Below are 16,369 nucleotides of genomic sequence, written 5' to 3' on the forward strand. Positions count from 1 at the left end.
GCCATTTTTTTTTTAATTGGGAGGGAGATAGTGTCTGTGGAGGCCTCCCACGAGGAGCAAGGGACCCAGCCCACACCAGACTCCCAGCCCAGGGTCTCAGATCTGGGAAGAGAAGTCCCTGTAACTACAGACTGTAAAAGCCAGCGGGGATTATGGCTGAGTGACACGGAGGCTGCTGGAATCCCAGGAGTCCCTCTTAAAGGTTCTGAGCAGAAACTTACGTGGTCTCGCTCCCTCTGAGCTCCAGCGCTGGGCAGTGGCTCTGGGGGACGCAAACACATACGGGAAGGAACTGGATTGTCCGGCATCAGGACAGGAACTCAGGGGAAGCTTTCTCCCAGATGGGGGTGTTGGCAGGGGTCTTTGTTCCTGTGCTGTGCCTGTCGCAGTGCTGACTGGCAGCCATATAAGTTTTCATCAACTTGGCCCGCACTGCTTGCTCCACCCTGTGATTCCCCCAGACCCCGCCCCATCCAATTTATAGCCCCACCCAAGCTGTTTGCAGCAGCTTTTCCATATGAATGGTCTATCCTGACTCAGGTTTCAGACTTTGCTAAAATCTCTCAAACAAGGTGCAGCTGGCATCAGTATGCCGCAAACCTATCAATAAAAGGCCCAAGACCCTGCACTAGCAAGAGCCTACCTTGCTTCACAGCTGGGCCTAATCTGGGCATCTCCTAGCACAGTGGTTCTCAACCTTGGCTGCACATTAGAATCACCTGGGAATCTTTTTAAAATCCTGATTTCTGGGCCTCATCCTCTGGAATGAAATCAGGATTTTAAAAAGATTCCCAGGCGATTCTAATGTGCAACCAAGGTTGAGAACCACTGTCCAGCACAATACAAATAGCTCCTGCCAGGTGGCCCCAGGCAGTGGCTGACTTTGCACCTCCCTGGAGACCCTAGAGCCAGTGCACCCCATGGACACTGTCGGACCATAGCAGATTACAATGCTACACATCCATAAGCAACACACTCAAGAGGCAGACTCAGTGAGCACCAAAGCCCCACTGAAGCAAGTCCTGCTCCATAGGGGTGTTTTCTGCACAGCAGCTCTCCCACTATAGTCACAGCTGGTCCTCACGGCCAATTAGCCTGGAGGACAATTCCTCCCAGAGAGGCCAACAGCAATCAAGGCTCAACTACAAGACTGTGCACACAGCCCACACAGGGGCGCATCTAGAGTGCCCAGCTCAGGTGACTGGGGAGGCTGAGCCACTGGTCCCTATAGCACACCTACCAAACAAGGCCACTTTATCAATTCCAGGAGACATAGCAGCTCTACCCAATACATAGAAACAAACACAGGGAATCAGCCAAAATGTGGAGACAAAGAAACAGGTCACAAATGAAAGAAATGGAACCAAGCAAACTACTGGATACAGAGTTCAAAACCACGGTTATAAAGTTACTCAAGGATCTTCATGAGAGCTTCATGAAGAAAATAAAAATACAAACAATAAAATGGCAATAAATACATATCTATCAACAATTGAATCTAGAAATCAAAATAAACAAACAAGAAATCTAATGAACAAAATAAACTGGTGAATAAAATAGAATCAGAGGCATGGAAACATGGAACAGACTGACGACTCTCAGAATGAAGGGGATTTGGGGGTGGGCAGAGATTAACCAAAGATCTTACCTATGGACACAGACAGTAGGGTGGTGAAGGCTTGCGGGGGTGGAAACCAGGTGGAGGAGGGGCAATAGGGGGATAAAGGAGGAATATCTGTAATACTCTCAACAATAAAGATTAAAAAATGTACTCTGAGTGCACATTAAACTCTGTGCCAGTGGACTCCAGCCCTTGGACCTCAAGGTGACAGCTAAAGTAAGCCATGGCTGCAAGAACTTGTTGACCTGAAATATCTGCTTCCCACGATGGGCAGGTGTAGACAAAAAAAGGGACAGTGGGATGAACGAGGGCAGACTAACCTTTGTAGGGGACTTAACGCTTGCATCAGGGCCTGTGTTATCTGCTCTACCTGTGTTTTCTCACTTGCCAATCAAATGGGATAGATGCCCATGGAAGATCAAGCTCTGAGAAACGTCACTGACACAAAGAGACAGAATTAAAGAGCGGTGGAACTGGACCCCCAAGTATCTGAAATGCAGAAAGATTAGTCATGTGAGGAAGGAAAGTCAGAGAAAAAAGAGAGGGGAGTGGAACAGTGGTTGAAGTGTGAAATATGGTGTTACCTTAACTAGCACCTCCTCTTCAACCACCCCTTCCTCTTTCCTCTGAAAAGGTTTGCTCTGTAACAATGCCTGCAACTCTAGGAAATTGCTTCAGCTGCGTCTATTCCCCAGGACACGTTGTCCTTTAAGAAATTGCTCAATTAAAGAGCTCTAAAAGGATTGCATTAACTGAAGATCTCCAGTCTCTTTATTTCTCATCACACAAATGACAAAGACAGAGCCAGGCATCATTAGTGCTGATGGTTCAGTCCATGTAGGTCTTCATTAGAGCCCTTTAACACAACCGTTTGAGGAGACATCAGCTTTGGGGGGAAATACTTTTTGAAAGCCCACTTAATGAAGTCATTTCTATATAATGTGGAAGCAGAAATGTCTTTTATGATTGAATTTCCATTTTCAACATGTTGACTAATGCCGAGGATTATTATGTGTCACAGTGAGCTGAACCAGCACATAGTCAGCTCTGCGTCGGCACAGGTGTATTCCAAAGGATCAGATGCCAAAAGTGGGGAGGGAGAAATTAAATGCTTAAGTAAGGGGGCTAGTACATGACCCTTGTTCTTTGCTGACGATATTGGTGTTCAGAGATGCATGCAGTTCCTAGAAGTTGCCGGTATTTGTTACCCAAAGACATTAGCATTGGAGGCGATTGACTCACCCGCTGCCAATCAGGGCCTAACACCCTCCATCGGTTTCCCATTGAATACAATCTCAACTCGAATTGACTTACAAGGCCTTGAATCCGACTATTCCCACCTCCACCTCCCAACCTCTGCTTGTACCTCTCTTCCGCATGCATTACAGTCCTGCACTGCATAGTGATGCTTCAGTCCATGATGGACCCCATATACCAGTGATGGCGAAACTTTTGAGCTTGGCGTGTCAGCATCTTGAAAAACCCTAACTTAACTCTGGTGCCGTGTCACATATAGAAATTTTTTGATATTTGAAACCATAGTAAAACAAAGACTTATATTTTTGATATTTATTTTATATACTTAAATGCCATTTAACAAAGAAAAATCAACCAAAAAAATGAGTTTGCGTGTCACCTCTGACACGTGTGTCATAGGTTCGCCATCACTGCCATATACGATGGTGGTCCCATTAGATTGTAATGGAGCTGAAACTTTCTGTTATCCAATGCAGTGATTGTCGCCCTTTTTCATCTCAGGGCGCACGTAAACTATTTACTAAAATTCCGCGGCACACCAACAAATATCTGTTTTGCCGATCTGACAAAAAAGTTAGGTATGATTTTGATTCACTCACACTGGACGGCTATTGTGTTAGCTGTTGTCATTTGTTATTGACAATCTAAGGGAAAAGAGAGGTCTGAGGCCCTGACCAAATAGTCAGGTATTGCATGTTTCAAAAACTCTTGCGGTACACCAGTGAAAATCACTGGCCTAGTGATGTTGTAGTCTTTGTAAGGTTGTAGGGCAAGACAGGAGATTAAGAAGGGAGAGGCTGCCCTAACCAGTTTGGTTCAGTGGATAGAGCGTCGGCCTGCAGACTCAAGGGTCCCAGGTTCGATTCCGGTCAAGGGCATGTACCTTGGTTGCGGGCACATCCCCAGTAGGGAGTGTGCAGGAGGCCGCTGATTGATGTTTCTCTCTCATTGATGTTTCTAACTCTCTATCCCTCTCCCTTCTTCTCTGTAAAAAATCAATAAAATATATTAAAAAAAAAAAGAAGGGAGAGGCTGCCTAAGACTGCCTGTGAAGGTGAATTCAGAATGACCTCAAGCCCACTGGTATCTGAGAGGCACTTTCAAGCTTTCCAAGATGCAATCCCTTTATTTATCATCAAACTTTAGTAAAATTTGTTAGTTATAAAAGGTTGTTTCAGCTCTGCTCTGGAAATAAAGAGAGGCCACATTCCTGCTTTGGTAAGAGGGTGCCTGGAGTGAGCTGCAGGGACACGAAGCAGTGATGAGAAAGATTGGTTGGCAGAGCAGCCCAGAGCAGCTGTCTGCACAGTGCCTACCTACACAGGCAACAGCTGGGGGCACCGTGGAGCATCTGAGCCCTCCACAGGGATGCTCCGAAACGTGTGGGAAGACACTGGGCTGCCTCTTGACATGTAGCCTATGACTTCACTTTCATTTGTGCATGAAATAGAGGGGCAACCGCTTGAAATCTGAAGAATGAAGGGAGCTTCAAGATGCATGACCTCTCCAAGTATACTATAATGAATGCATACTGTACTGTAGAGAACATTAAAAACAGTCGTCATCTTCTACTTCAATGTGCGTTTTTATTCATAATTGAAAAGGATGATATACCGCTAACTTATTGTAAATGCACCCAGAATCAAAGGGTCCATAGCGACATAAAAAATGTATGTAGTCTCTATTAAATAACACTTTCTGGTCACTTTAGAATATGAGTACAATATACAGGTATTATATGCACAAAAAATGTAAAAAGGAATTGTGAAAACAAGTCTCGTTACCAGTTTGTATAAGAAAACAGATTTTCATTTTTCACAGGCTACTGGCATCATATAAGATGGTTCCTATTAGACTTTTTGAATTAATTCACCTGGTAGCTCTAAAATCTGTAGAAAAGAAGTTAATATACAGTGAAGTCACTACACAGTGTTAGGGGGCAGTAGAAATTCAGAGTGGTACAAAATACCATTCAAGATTTTTACATTAAGTTGCAGTGTCAACATTGAGACATATCTTGGTTGGCAAGTTTCTAAAAACTGTTCTGGATTGAAAGTCTATTTTTAATGACTTCTGCTGGTAAAAACGTTAGAGGTTAAAAACATGTAGAAATCGACAGGTGCAACGTCCTTGTCTTTCTGTCCTTACCAGCAGATCCTTGCCATAGAAGTAGAATGAAATGCTTTAGTTACTTCCAGTATTTTCCATCAGATGGCAGAGTTGGCATTACAAACATGAACGCAAACTAACTTCCATTCTGTTGGTCACAGCAACAAAGAGACTTAAGAGTCATTCTCTCCATTTAAACAGTGCGAGCGTGCTTTCAATAATAATAATAAATAATAATATCTGGTTTGTTAGAAACAATATCAAAGAAACAACTGTGTTGTATAACCTTTGTGATTCCGCCATAGTTGTGGGGGGACAGCTTTTGCTCCCTTAGTGAGTCCCCTTACCTGTGTGCTCTGGGTTTTATTTAAATACCGACCAGTCAAAGCAGGCCTATGGCACCACTCGCAGATCACCACAGATGTAACTAGAGCATGTCTGTTGATATCGCTGAAGCACATAGTGGCCACGGTTGCTTTTGACGGTTAGGAGCTTAGATTTGCTATTTGTCATGCATACTCAGAGGTCCTTCAGACTTGCTTTGGTTGGATTGATAGGTATGACTATGGTTCTGGCATGTGCTATTCAGGACTTGAGCACTAGGGGGCTCATTTGGTCAATGTGCCCTTTCATACACAGTCACGGCAAAAACATGGCACACGTCTGTCCCGAAGGATGTTGTAGTCCATGAGCTAGGGAGACTTTGCTTTCATAGAGGGAACAGGTGCACTATCCAGAGGCTGAACCTAAGGGAAGCAACTTATGGACCCCCTGCCAGTGGGCTAGTTAGAGACCTGTTTTGTGTCTTGGTTCTTAGTTCTGCTGTGAATAGATGGGGTTGCCAGATAGCAGAGTTCTTGTCACATACAAGGAGCCTCAGAAAAATCTGAAAGGGAAGCACAACTGAGAAGACAATTTAGGGGGGTCTTTTTACTCACAGAGGCAGAGATTCCTTAGAGTTTTCAGATCAGAAGGTCTCAGTGGGAGTTCTTACCTGTGCATTTCTACCGCAGGAGGAGAAATCACTCTGTTATTCTGAGGCAGGCATTTTGCTTTAGGAACTAATTTGGAAATTACTTTTCACTTCAGATTTCCCCCTAAGGACTTAAAAGTATTTTGAAGTGTTAACACCAAATTCCCTTTGAGTTAAACTGGATAAAATTGGGATATCTATGTCTTTTAAAGGGAATGAGACATCGTCTTATTATAGTTATCACTGATGCTAAGACTAGTCTGTGCCAGCATTTTTCATAGGGCATCACAGATTTGCAGAAAACCTTTAATGAAAACTCCATTTCTTAAGGAGTTGTAATCATCATGCAGCCCCTATTTCTACTTATGGAAATGTGAAGCTCTGGCAGAATGAAGTCAAGAAGGGTTGATGGCCATTGGCCCTAAAACAAATGAGGAAAGAATAAAACAAGATCAGACATTCACCTTCTCAACCTGCCCCCCAAACTCCCTCTTGACAAAGATGAATGGGACCAATGTGACTCAAGTTCCAAGATTTGAGAGCAAAGCCTTTGCAGGCCTAGGAGCATGAAGAGGACTTTACAGGGCCAAACGATTTCTGTTTCTGGGTGCACTTTAGATATCTGAGTTCTGGAATCAATGGCCTTTCTCTGCCATGTTAAAAAATCCAAAGATCTATCAATTGAGTTTTTTAAAAAAAGTCACCACACGAAACAAGTGGTTTAAGAACAATAAATAAAACATAATTAATGAGCTATGTTTGCCTTATGAAAACAAGTTAAGCACGCCCCATGAATTGCCCAAAATTCCATTCTCTAAAGTTATTGAACTTGGTGCTCTATACATTGTATTTTGCCTAAAAATGTCTTGCACAGGAAACTATTTTTTTTTATTTAGAGTGATGGCAAAAATGAAAAGCCATAGAAGAACCTAATAATAAATATTTATAGGCATTGGTTGAATAAATGGGTTCAAAGTGATAGTTTTTACTAATAAAAAGCCTGGAGGGCAAGTAGAAGGCTGCCCAACACAAGTTCTGATGAAGGAATCTGAAAGCTCATTGACTTTCACATATAACATTCCATTTGTATTTTATCCGAATGTAATAAGAATAATTGCAATGATTGCAATGATTAGGCTCTTGGTTTCATATTACATAGGTGACCCAAGTAAACTATTTTGTAAACTACATTCAATGACTGTTATTTTAGGTTTAAAATAGATTTAAGAAGTCAGAAGGGAAAGAGAGAAATTCTCTTATAAAAGAGGTTTCAAAGAAATGAAACTCTGTGAGGCAGTTACAAAGTGACTTTCAGCAATTATTTGCAAAATTGCTCCCTCAGGGACAAAAGTCTGTAGAAGAGACTGGCATCCAGCAGTTGAAAGTAAACTGTCACTCTGCTGGTTGACAAGGAATCATGAGAAGACTTGCAGTGGGCAGGCGGATGACGTTTAAACCATGAGCAAAGACAGGAGAAGGCAGGCAGGGCTGAGCTATTTTGTCTTTTGGGAAGGAAGCAAAGACCAGTCATCTGAGGTCTGGGATTTCTTATTTGCCCTGAGAAGACAAAAAGGCATGACAAAAGCCCACTGGAAGAGGACTACCTGACCATCTGATGCTCAGACTCAAGTGGAGGCAGAGTGAAGAGGAGGAGCCAACAGGAGGTGTCTTTCTCGGATCCTGAGCCTTGGTGACCAGGGCCTGGAGGCCAGATGGAAAAAAAAATATCAAACTGCAGTCACAGCCAAGGCCTGGCTGATGACCAACACATGTAGAGGAAATAAGACTGGAATGAAGGCTTGCATAGCAGACCCAACGGGACATGGGACAAGCCACTGCAACTACCAGCCCTAGTCTCCTCCTCTGTAAACCAAACAAATGAATTGCCGAGGTCTCTGTCAACGCCAGAGTTTGACCCAGCAGAGAATAACACATGGCACTAGGCATCTTATTTCTTTTAACTTCCATTCCCTAAAATAATCTTATACTATTTATCGTTTATAAGAATGGGCATATGACAATTTTAATAAAGTGAGTGTTTAGAAAGGATGTATTCAAGTGTTGAAGTATGTGTATAGATGTGTGTGCACAACATGAACAAGTCAATCAATCTTACCTCAGACATCAGTGACAGCTGCCAGATTTGCAGGCCCAAGGTGTTAGGAGAATATAGTCAACACTTTTCAGTGATTGAAATCACTTCATGGGATATTTTTACCTGGAAGATTTCAAGATTTCTCTATGTCTGTCTGTCTGTCTGTCTCTGTCTGCCTCTGTCTCTCTGACACACACACACACACACACACACACACACACACACACAACCTAGGGAAATGTACAATAAAACCTGATTACAAAAAAATCCTATGATTTCCTTCAATTGAATATTGTTTTAGAGAAACAGACTATCAGTAGTCCTCATTCCACTCTAACTGATATAATGTTCTTGAAGAAAAACAGATGAAGGGAAACACAGGTCCAACTTTTACTGAGAGAAAATACTAACAACAGAAAGGAAGGCTCACACACTTTGCAGGGATCTGTTCTATATCACCTTCCTAAGCACTGGTGTCCATTCCATGTTTGTTGAATTGAATAAAAAGAAAATAATGACACTTAACATTTCAGAAAAAAAGGTGCTGCCAAAATAAAAACATTAAAGAGTTATGAACATGGAAGAATTAATTTATTTTTGTAGAAGAACAGTGAGAACCAAGTAATCCATTTGATTGGTTCTTGAATTTAAAATTCAATTTTCAGAAAAGGAAAGCTAACACATACCCTGCAGAATTAGGGAAACAAAGAAGGATCTTGGGTCATGATTTGTTCTTTCTTTCTAAGAAGAAAGGTAGAAAGATGAGGTAGAAATTCTCATTTCACAGAGTCCAAGGAAGATCATTCATTTTTTACCTGACACCAATTTCTTCTACAAATATCAATATTTAAGAAGCTTTATCCACCTAGTAGAAATGGCATTTTTTCTTAGCCCACAATAAAGACATAAAGAGAGAGGCTAGCCACAAATTGTAAAATTTTTGAGAATTCTGGTTTTTGGAGAGTTCTCCTAATATTTAAAATGGATCCACTCCCTTTCTTCATTGCACATTGATTGTGAAGTTACACAAGCAGTACTTTCCTTCATTAGTTCTACTTTTGGGCATAACACCCTTAAATTGTGGGCCTATTTATAGGGAACAGGGTTTGTAGACACTTCCCCAGACCTTCTATCCTGCAAAGGATACAGGTGACTTTAATGAGAAGGAAATTAAAAAACACCAAACCAACACAGATATTCAAGGTTTCTAAGTTTAAAGAGATCAATTATTTGTATTTTTCCTACTTAATTCAATGATCCCTTGAGAACAGCTACTACCTTGGGCTAAAATGGCAAGTCAGAGCATTTGAATTCTAATCAACTGTCAGAGTTCTCCTGCTTATACACTGAAGTATCTCAGGAATGATAAGCGAGTGTTTGCTTTAAGAAATAATTAGCCAGAATATTCATTTCATAGTGAGTCCATATTTCGGGATACTATAAATTCTAAATTAGGTCTGAAATGAAGATGTGTTCATTCTTGGCAAGATTCCTTTCTAATTTACAAAGATTGAAAAGAGCAATTTTGGTTTTTATTTGATTCCCAATGTAGCAGAGTCATGACAGTTTTCCTCAGCTCTGCGACATACATTTTAGCTGGTTCTAATGAAGACAAATTCCTCTCAATCATGAGTGCCCCATCCATTAAGTGAGACAGATGGCAGCCTTGCTATATTTTGCTAGATCCAGTCTCTTGAAGCTGGCTGCCCCCCTTCTTTAGGAAATAGCAGGGCTTATTTTTCTGAAGGAAAAAAGAAATAAGTCAGTATTTTACTAGGGCAAGATGTCAAGTTATCTTCAAAACAAGTGAGCCAACAACCTCTCAGATTTGGAATTGGTTGAGCATATGCTTTTGTTTCAGGGACACATACGTTCGTATTATATGGCAGGTGGAAGGCTAAGATACTTGGGGACATGCTGGCTTAGAGCTTTTCCTAAAAGAGATGTTTGAGATTTCTCTGCTGTAGACTGTAAGGCACCCCATGTCCCCTGGGAATTCCCTAGCCACCTCCCAGCCCCTTGTAATTCCCCCGCTTAACTTTTGCTGCTTTGAAACATGAGTGGAAGCCGAAATAGACATAAGGTAAACTGCAGAGCATCCCAGCTGCCTGTGGCTCCACAGAGTGTTAGCAGGAGACACTTAAGAAAGGGTAGGTGATTGACACAAGATAGAAGACAGCCTGGGGTGGAGTCGGCCAAGGTTTACAAGACACTGTCAAGGTCATTCTAAGAGAAAAAACAAACACCATTGGTTTTAACTTTCCCCTTCTGCACGCCAGTCAGCCCTAGGGGCTCATGGGCAGTGGATGTCCTGTCTTCAGCTTTACCAGAACCACTTGTGAGGAGAGCACTTGAACCTGGACCTGCACCGTCTCAGGATGCTGCGAGAGGTTCTGGCAAATGAGCACAGATAGTTCATTCTCTCTTCCTCTGACCACACACACACTTCCATGTGGAGAAGCCAAGACTTGGTGAGAAAGTGGATATACTGACTGTGTCTTTGTTGAAAGCCCTACTGCATGATACACAGTGCAGAGTGGATTCCCTAAAACAGAGGCAAAAGCTGCAAAAACTGGAAACACTCTCTTTAAGAAGCAGCACGTGACAAGTGATAGTACCGGGTCAGAATCACCCAGTTCCCGGGGACTGCCCATGGTGACCACACAGTTCTACACTTTTTTCTTCCCTTTTTCTTAAGTAATCAGGGCCTCTAAAGCGTAGCACAGAAGAGGAGAGGAGTGGAGGAGAAAAGTGGGCAAGAGAAGAAGTGGAAGATCTATCTAACTTGTTTTTGATGAATGGCAAATGTTCTGGAACTTCAGAATATCATTATGGAGTCCTGAAATTGCCAATTGGAACAGTTATAACTTAATTATTTAAATGAAGGAAGATTAAAAACCCAAACACACAACACATATCATAATAAGTAGTTGCCTGTGTTGAATTTCCATAGAAGAATCGCTAATGTAAGAATTCCTCCTCAAGCCAATTACCTGCAGTTAGACACAGGTCTCTGCTGTGCATCGTAGAGGAATGTAAAGTTTGCATGGAGATAAAACAGCAACAACAGCGACATGGTACTATTTTGTGAAATGTTAACTAGGTTTTGTTTGTGAGTGGGGGGCATCATAGAATGACAGTTTAAGATGTTTAAAAATTAATTTTATTCCTTTGACTGATTTTCTATGATTTTGATCATCTATTAGCTTTCTCCATATATTAGTCTTGGAATGTTAATATCAAAGTTATTCTTTAATGAATACATGCAATTTGTAGTCTGCGTTATTACTAATCACTTAAACATGGGCGATTTTTTCAGGCTACTTTTTAGAAAACGTAGAGGAGTTTGGTGGTTCTATGGGCTTTGCACTTGGGGGAGTAATAAGAGATCCAGACAGGGCCCAGCTTATTGTTATGACATTACAATAACGACTGCCTCTCAGTTGTGGAGTGCTCCACAGTTTACAGAGTATTTTTACATTTTCACTGAACTCTCACCTCACCCTTGGGAGGTAGGCATTATAGTTTCACTTTATAGATGAGAAAAACTGCAGGGCCGAGATGTCCAACACTGTCCAAGGCCACAGTGGTGGACCTGGGACCCACACCTCACCTTGTGCCTTCCAAGTTCTCCTTCCTTTGGCCATAGCTCTGGCTCCTCTGTATATATTCAGAGCTCTGGGCAAGCCCCCAAAGTCCTCTAGGCTTCAGCTTCCTCAACTGCACAATGATGACTTGGATTTGACCATCTCTCCGGTCCCTGCTAGATCTTCTTCATTTTGAATTTGAGTTTATTCAGTAGAATGAAAAGTGATGGGATTCAGTAGGTGTTAGATGACTGAAGGGACACAATCCAGAGGCTTCCACAAAGCCCACCATGGTTGTTATGAAGTGGTAGGAACCAGGGTGGACTTTGATGTATAAGATCTGATTCTTAAGGAAGTCTCATAAAATATATGGACTCCACAAAGAAGAAGAAAAAAGGAACCTCTACACACAAAACATTTGCATATAATTTTAGGTGGTTTACAGACTGACTTGTAAGAGATGCATGGGCCAAGTTAACAACTGCTGGATTAAATAGTATACACGTACCCCATATTTTGGGGTCTATAGGAGGCCTCATGTTGGTTTTCATACAAAGTGAGCCAAACTTATTTTGACATGGGAACTAGTAATTGAAATATATGATTAGAAAAAACTGTGGTGTGTTTTCAAGACATCTTCCCCATGGAAATTTATGTTTCTGGTACTAATTTCTCAGTAGGGTAGGAAATACTAATCAGGGTGGGGTAGGAGAAAGAAAAGTTGATGCAGCACAAATATAAGTATCTTCTTTAGAAGTACTTAAAGGCAATTCCACACCATTTTAATGCTCCTTTTGAATAACTTCAGAGCAACATTTCTGGTTGTGATTTTTGTGCCACATGCCCTCAAGCTGTAGGTTTAGGTCTGACACCAGTGTCAGGACTTGGATAAAGAGGAGAAAATATGGCCCTCATAGATACCCACATTCCCTCCAAAGGGGAGAGGTGTCTTGCTTTAATTTCACCCTTTCCTACCCCCCTGATATATATTTTTTCAGAACACAGGAAGAGCAAGATATCACGCAAGAATCTGAAAATTTAGATTGCCATAATATTATTCTGGGCTTTGGGAAGTCGAAAACAAAGGAGAGCTCCATGTTTGACTTGTGGTGTTGAAGATCCATACTCAGTGTGAAAGCCAGGTCCACTATTTGTACCCATTTATCAGAGCATCTAACTTCCTGTCTAGTAACTCCAAGTAATGTCTGCTAGTGCAAACTCCATCAGGTCTAGGATAAGTGCAGCCATCAGCAGTCCTGACGTAGCACCTCAATAATACAAACCAATGTTTCTCATGGAATTGTCTGTAGGTTTTCACAGCATTTTTTCCCCATTCTGCATGCCTCATGTTAAATTCTGTTAAAAAATTTAAAACCAATTTTTTTTTACAACTTACAAGTATTCATATAAGAAGAAAAGGACTAAAAAATACCCACCCAAGCACCTACAACTCATCTAGTGCACAATGCTAATAACACACAGGCTGTGACCGAAGAACTCCGTGATCTGTGGGAAAGCAGGGAGGCGCAGTCCATCCTCTGGGAGAAAGTGAGACATGTTGATGCAGAGAGGAGCTGTCAATGACGCTTTGCTTCCTAAGTCAAGTTCAGCACTTGCATTTCAGAGTTGATGCCATTACTTATTTCGACCTGAAATAGAGAATAGGTATGGCTTTAAAGAACTTCAAAACTGAAAGCTAGATTTCCTTCCTAATCATTCAGGCTTTTCAAAAGGCAAAATAGCTTGTGGGCGTGCCTTGCACAGCCTGTGTATAAGGCTGTAGCAACAAGGAAGGGAAAAACCTGAGCTTCTTGCTTCTCAGATTAGAGCAAGACACACAGATATGAACACCAGACTGCAGGACTGATTTCCTGGGCTAGACGTGCCAACCACATAGCAACTGAGGAGTGATGGAAAGGGATGGCCTTTGGTTGCTGTGGGGTAAAGATGACAGGGTGGTATTGTCTCCAATCTACTAGATACAGCCCTAGCCTGGACTTCCTACAGCATCCTGTTGGTTTCTCAAGAATCGTCCTCATCTGACTTTCATACCACTGAACCATTGATCTCATATACACCCCATCCTGTGATAGTTAATTTCATGTGTCAACTTGGCTAGGCCACAGTACCGAGATATTTGGTCAAACACCAGTCTAGATGACTCTGTGAAGGTATTTATTAGATAGGGTTAGCTTCTAAATCAGTAGACTTTGAATAAAGCAGGTTCCTTCCATAATGTGGGTGGGTTTTATTCAAGCCATCGCAGGCCTTAAGGGCAAAGACTGAAGTCTCTTGAGGAAGAAGGACTTCTGCCTCCGAATTCTGCCTTTGGACTCAGGACTGCAACAGCAACTCTTCCCCTGGTCTCCAGTCTGCTGGCTTGCCCTGCAAATTGCAGACTTGCCAGTCTCCACAATCACATGAGAAAATTCCTTAAAATCTCTTTCTGTCTATCTATCCATCCATCTGTCTATCTGCCTTCCTCCCTTCCTTCCCTTCCTGTCTCTCTAGACACAGACCTAGACATTTATATCTAGATCTAGATACACATGCTATCGGTTCTGTTTCTCTGGAGTACACACTGTCATTTCCCATCATTCTGGTCTCCACACATTTGACAAAGATTCTGTGCATACTCCTGATTTCATACTAGGTGAGGGTTTTGGCTTATGCACCTTCACACAATATTAACCTCAACACTGTCTGCCACATAGCTGGCACTTAAATATTTATTGAGTACTTTTGCTCTTGTTTTTTCTCTCAGGAGAAAAGTCTTAGCTGATCTAAATCCTATTCATCTTTGAGGCTCAGTTGAAATTTCTTCTCTGTGAAGACTTCAGCTTCGATCTCAGCTGCTTTGCTTTCTCATCTGCTAATAGCAACTCCTATGTAGCAGCTGCACCCCATGTGGAGCTAATGGCATTCCGTTCACAATTAATTTTGCTCTGATTGGTTCACTCAGGTTTGTAAGTTTTCTCCTTCCCACTACATGATGAGCCTCACACCAGCAGAGAATGTGTTTTACACTTATGTTATACCCCTGCCTAGCAACTGTCTTCCATTAACTCAGTTCAACGACTCTCTCTATGGTGTGGAATGGACTTGTTAGTCATAAATTGAAATAGCTGAGAAAATTTCCAGCTTTCCAGTTTCACTCCCTGTAAATTCTGTACCCTCCTGCACATCTCAGGAGCTGGAGTTCTTCTGTTCTCTCCTGTCTTCTTCCCACCTCTCCTCACTTCTATTTCTCTACATTCCGGCAGACAAAGCCCAATGTTTACCCCTTTTACTTCACTGTAGTTAAACAGGGATTATTATTATTTTTTTACTTTTTGTAAATTTGCTGTTAATCTGCACCTAATTAAAAAATTTTTATTTTTAAATTACAGTTGACATACAATATTATGTTTCAGGTGTATATCCACTGATTGAACATTATATAACTTACTAAGTGATCATCCCGATAAATCTAGTACCACCCAGCACCATACATAGTTATTACAATATTATTAATGGTATTCCCTATGCTGTACTTTACATCTCCATGACTATTCTGTAACAATCAATTTGTATTTCTTAAACCCTTCACCTTTTTCACCTATCCCCCCTTCACCCAGTTCCCCAACACCCCTCCCCTCTGGCAACCACCATTAACAGGGATTTAAACTAAAAGATAAAAAGATGAGATGAGAGTGGTGGAAATTTTGTAATTCTCTACAACCCTCTACTTAGAAGGGAGGTTCAAGGTCCTGAATTTTTCTCACCCATCCACCAGGTGAATCCCTTCTAGAATGGGGATAAGGCCGTAGGAGAAGGTCTTTCTCTTTGTTAGTGATAGTATTAGTGGGGGCTGGGAAACTTCTAGGTATCTGTTATATTTATCTTCAATGTTAGCTCTGCTTATAGCTAATATTTTCTGCTTTTGGGCTTCAGCAGCAAGGATTGGCAAAGCAGGGAAGAAAACTGAGTCAGTTCCTATGATGCAGGTAGGAATCCTGCAGGGTTACCCCAGGCATTGGGAAATAGGTCTGCAAGGAGTTTTCCAAGAAGACAGTGAAGCAACTTTGAGAGGCGGTATTAAAAGGAAAGCTGGCCCAGCTGGCGTGGCTCAATGGTTGAGCATAGACCTAAGAACCAGGGGTCATGGTTCAATTCCAAGCCAGGCCACCTGCCTTGGTTGTGGGCTCAATTCCCAGTGTGGGGCATGCAGGAGGCAGCCCATCAATGATTTTCTCTCATCATTGATGTTTCTAACTCTCTCTCCTTCTTCCTTCTTCTCTGAAATAAATAAAAATATATTAAAAATATGTTCTATCTCTATTAAATAAATTAATTAATAAAAGGAAAGGCAATCCTACCTTAGATTTTAGTAACAGATTGATTTTTAAAAATCAAACAAACACAGAAGTAGAGAGAATGGTATTATGAATCCCTATGTACTCACCATCCAGCTTCTACTAAAATAAAAATTATGCTAATCAAGTTTCATCTATCCACCACAACTGTTTTCTTCTGTGTGGTTTTTTTTGGCTAGGGTATTTAAAAGCAAATCCTAGACATGATGTCACTTAATTCATCAATACATATCTATGATTCTCCAACTTAATGATTCTTAACCAGGGGACATTTGCCAATTGGTTGTCACAATTTGGCTGGGTGTGTGTGTGTGGGATGCTACTGGCATCTAGTGGGTAGAGGCCAATGATGCTGTTAAATATCCCTAAATG

At 41.6% G+C, this 16,369-nt stretch overlaps 1 protein-coding gene across 1 annotated transcript in view; it reads right to left on the reverse strand.

Moving 5' to 3' along the window:
* Window positions 1-13,079: 13,079 nt before the first annotated feature.
* NKAIN3 (sodium/potassium transporting ATPase interacting 3) overlaps window positions 13,080-16,369 on the reverse strand; it is a 193,458-nt gene continuing 190,168 nt past the window's right edge. The window contains exon 8 of the mRNA XM_023755501.1: window positions 13,080-13,291. Within this exon, the coding sequence (XP_023611269.1) occupies window positions 13,238-13,291 (54 nt within the window). The 3' untranslated portion in view covers window positions 13,080-13,237. The remainder of the gene's footprint in view (window positions 13,292-16,369) is intronic.

The sequence above is a fragment of the Myotis lucifugus genome, unplaced genomic scaffold (genome assembly GCF_000147115.1).
Source record: "Myotis lucifugus unplaced genomic scaffold, Myoluc2.0 scaffold_77, whole genome shotgun sequence".
Taxonomy (NCBI): domain Eukaryota; kingdom Metazoa; phylum Chordata; class Mammalia; order Chiroptera; family Vespertilionidae; genus Myotis; species Myotis lucifugus.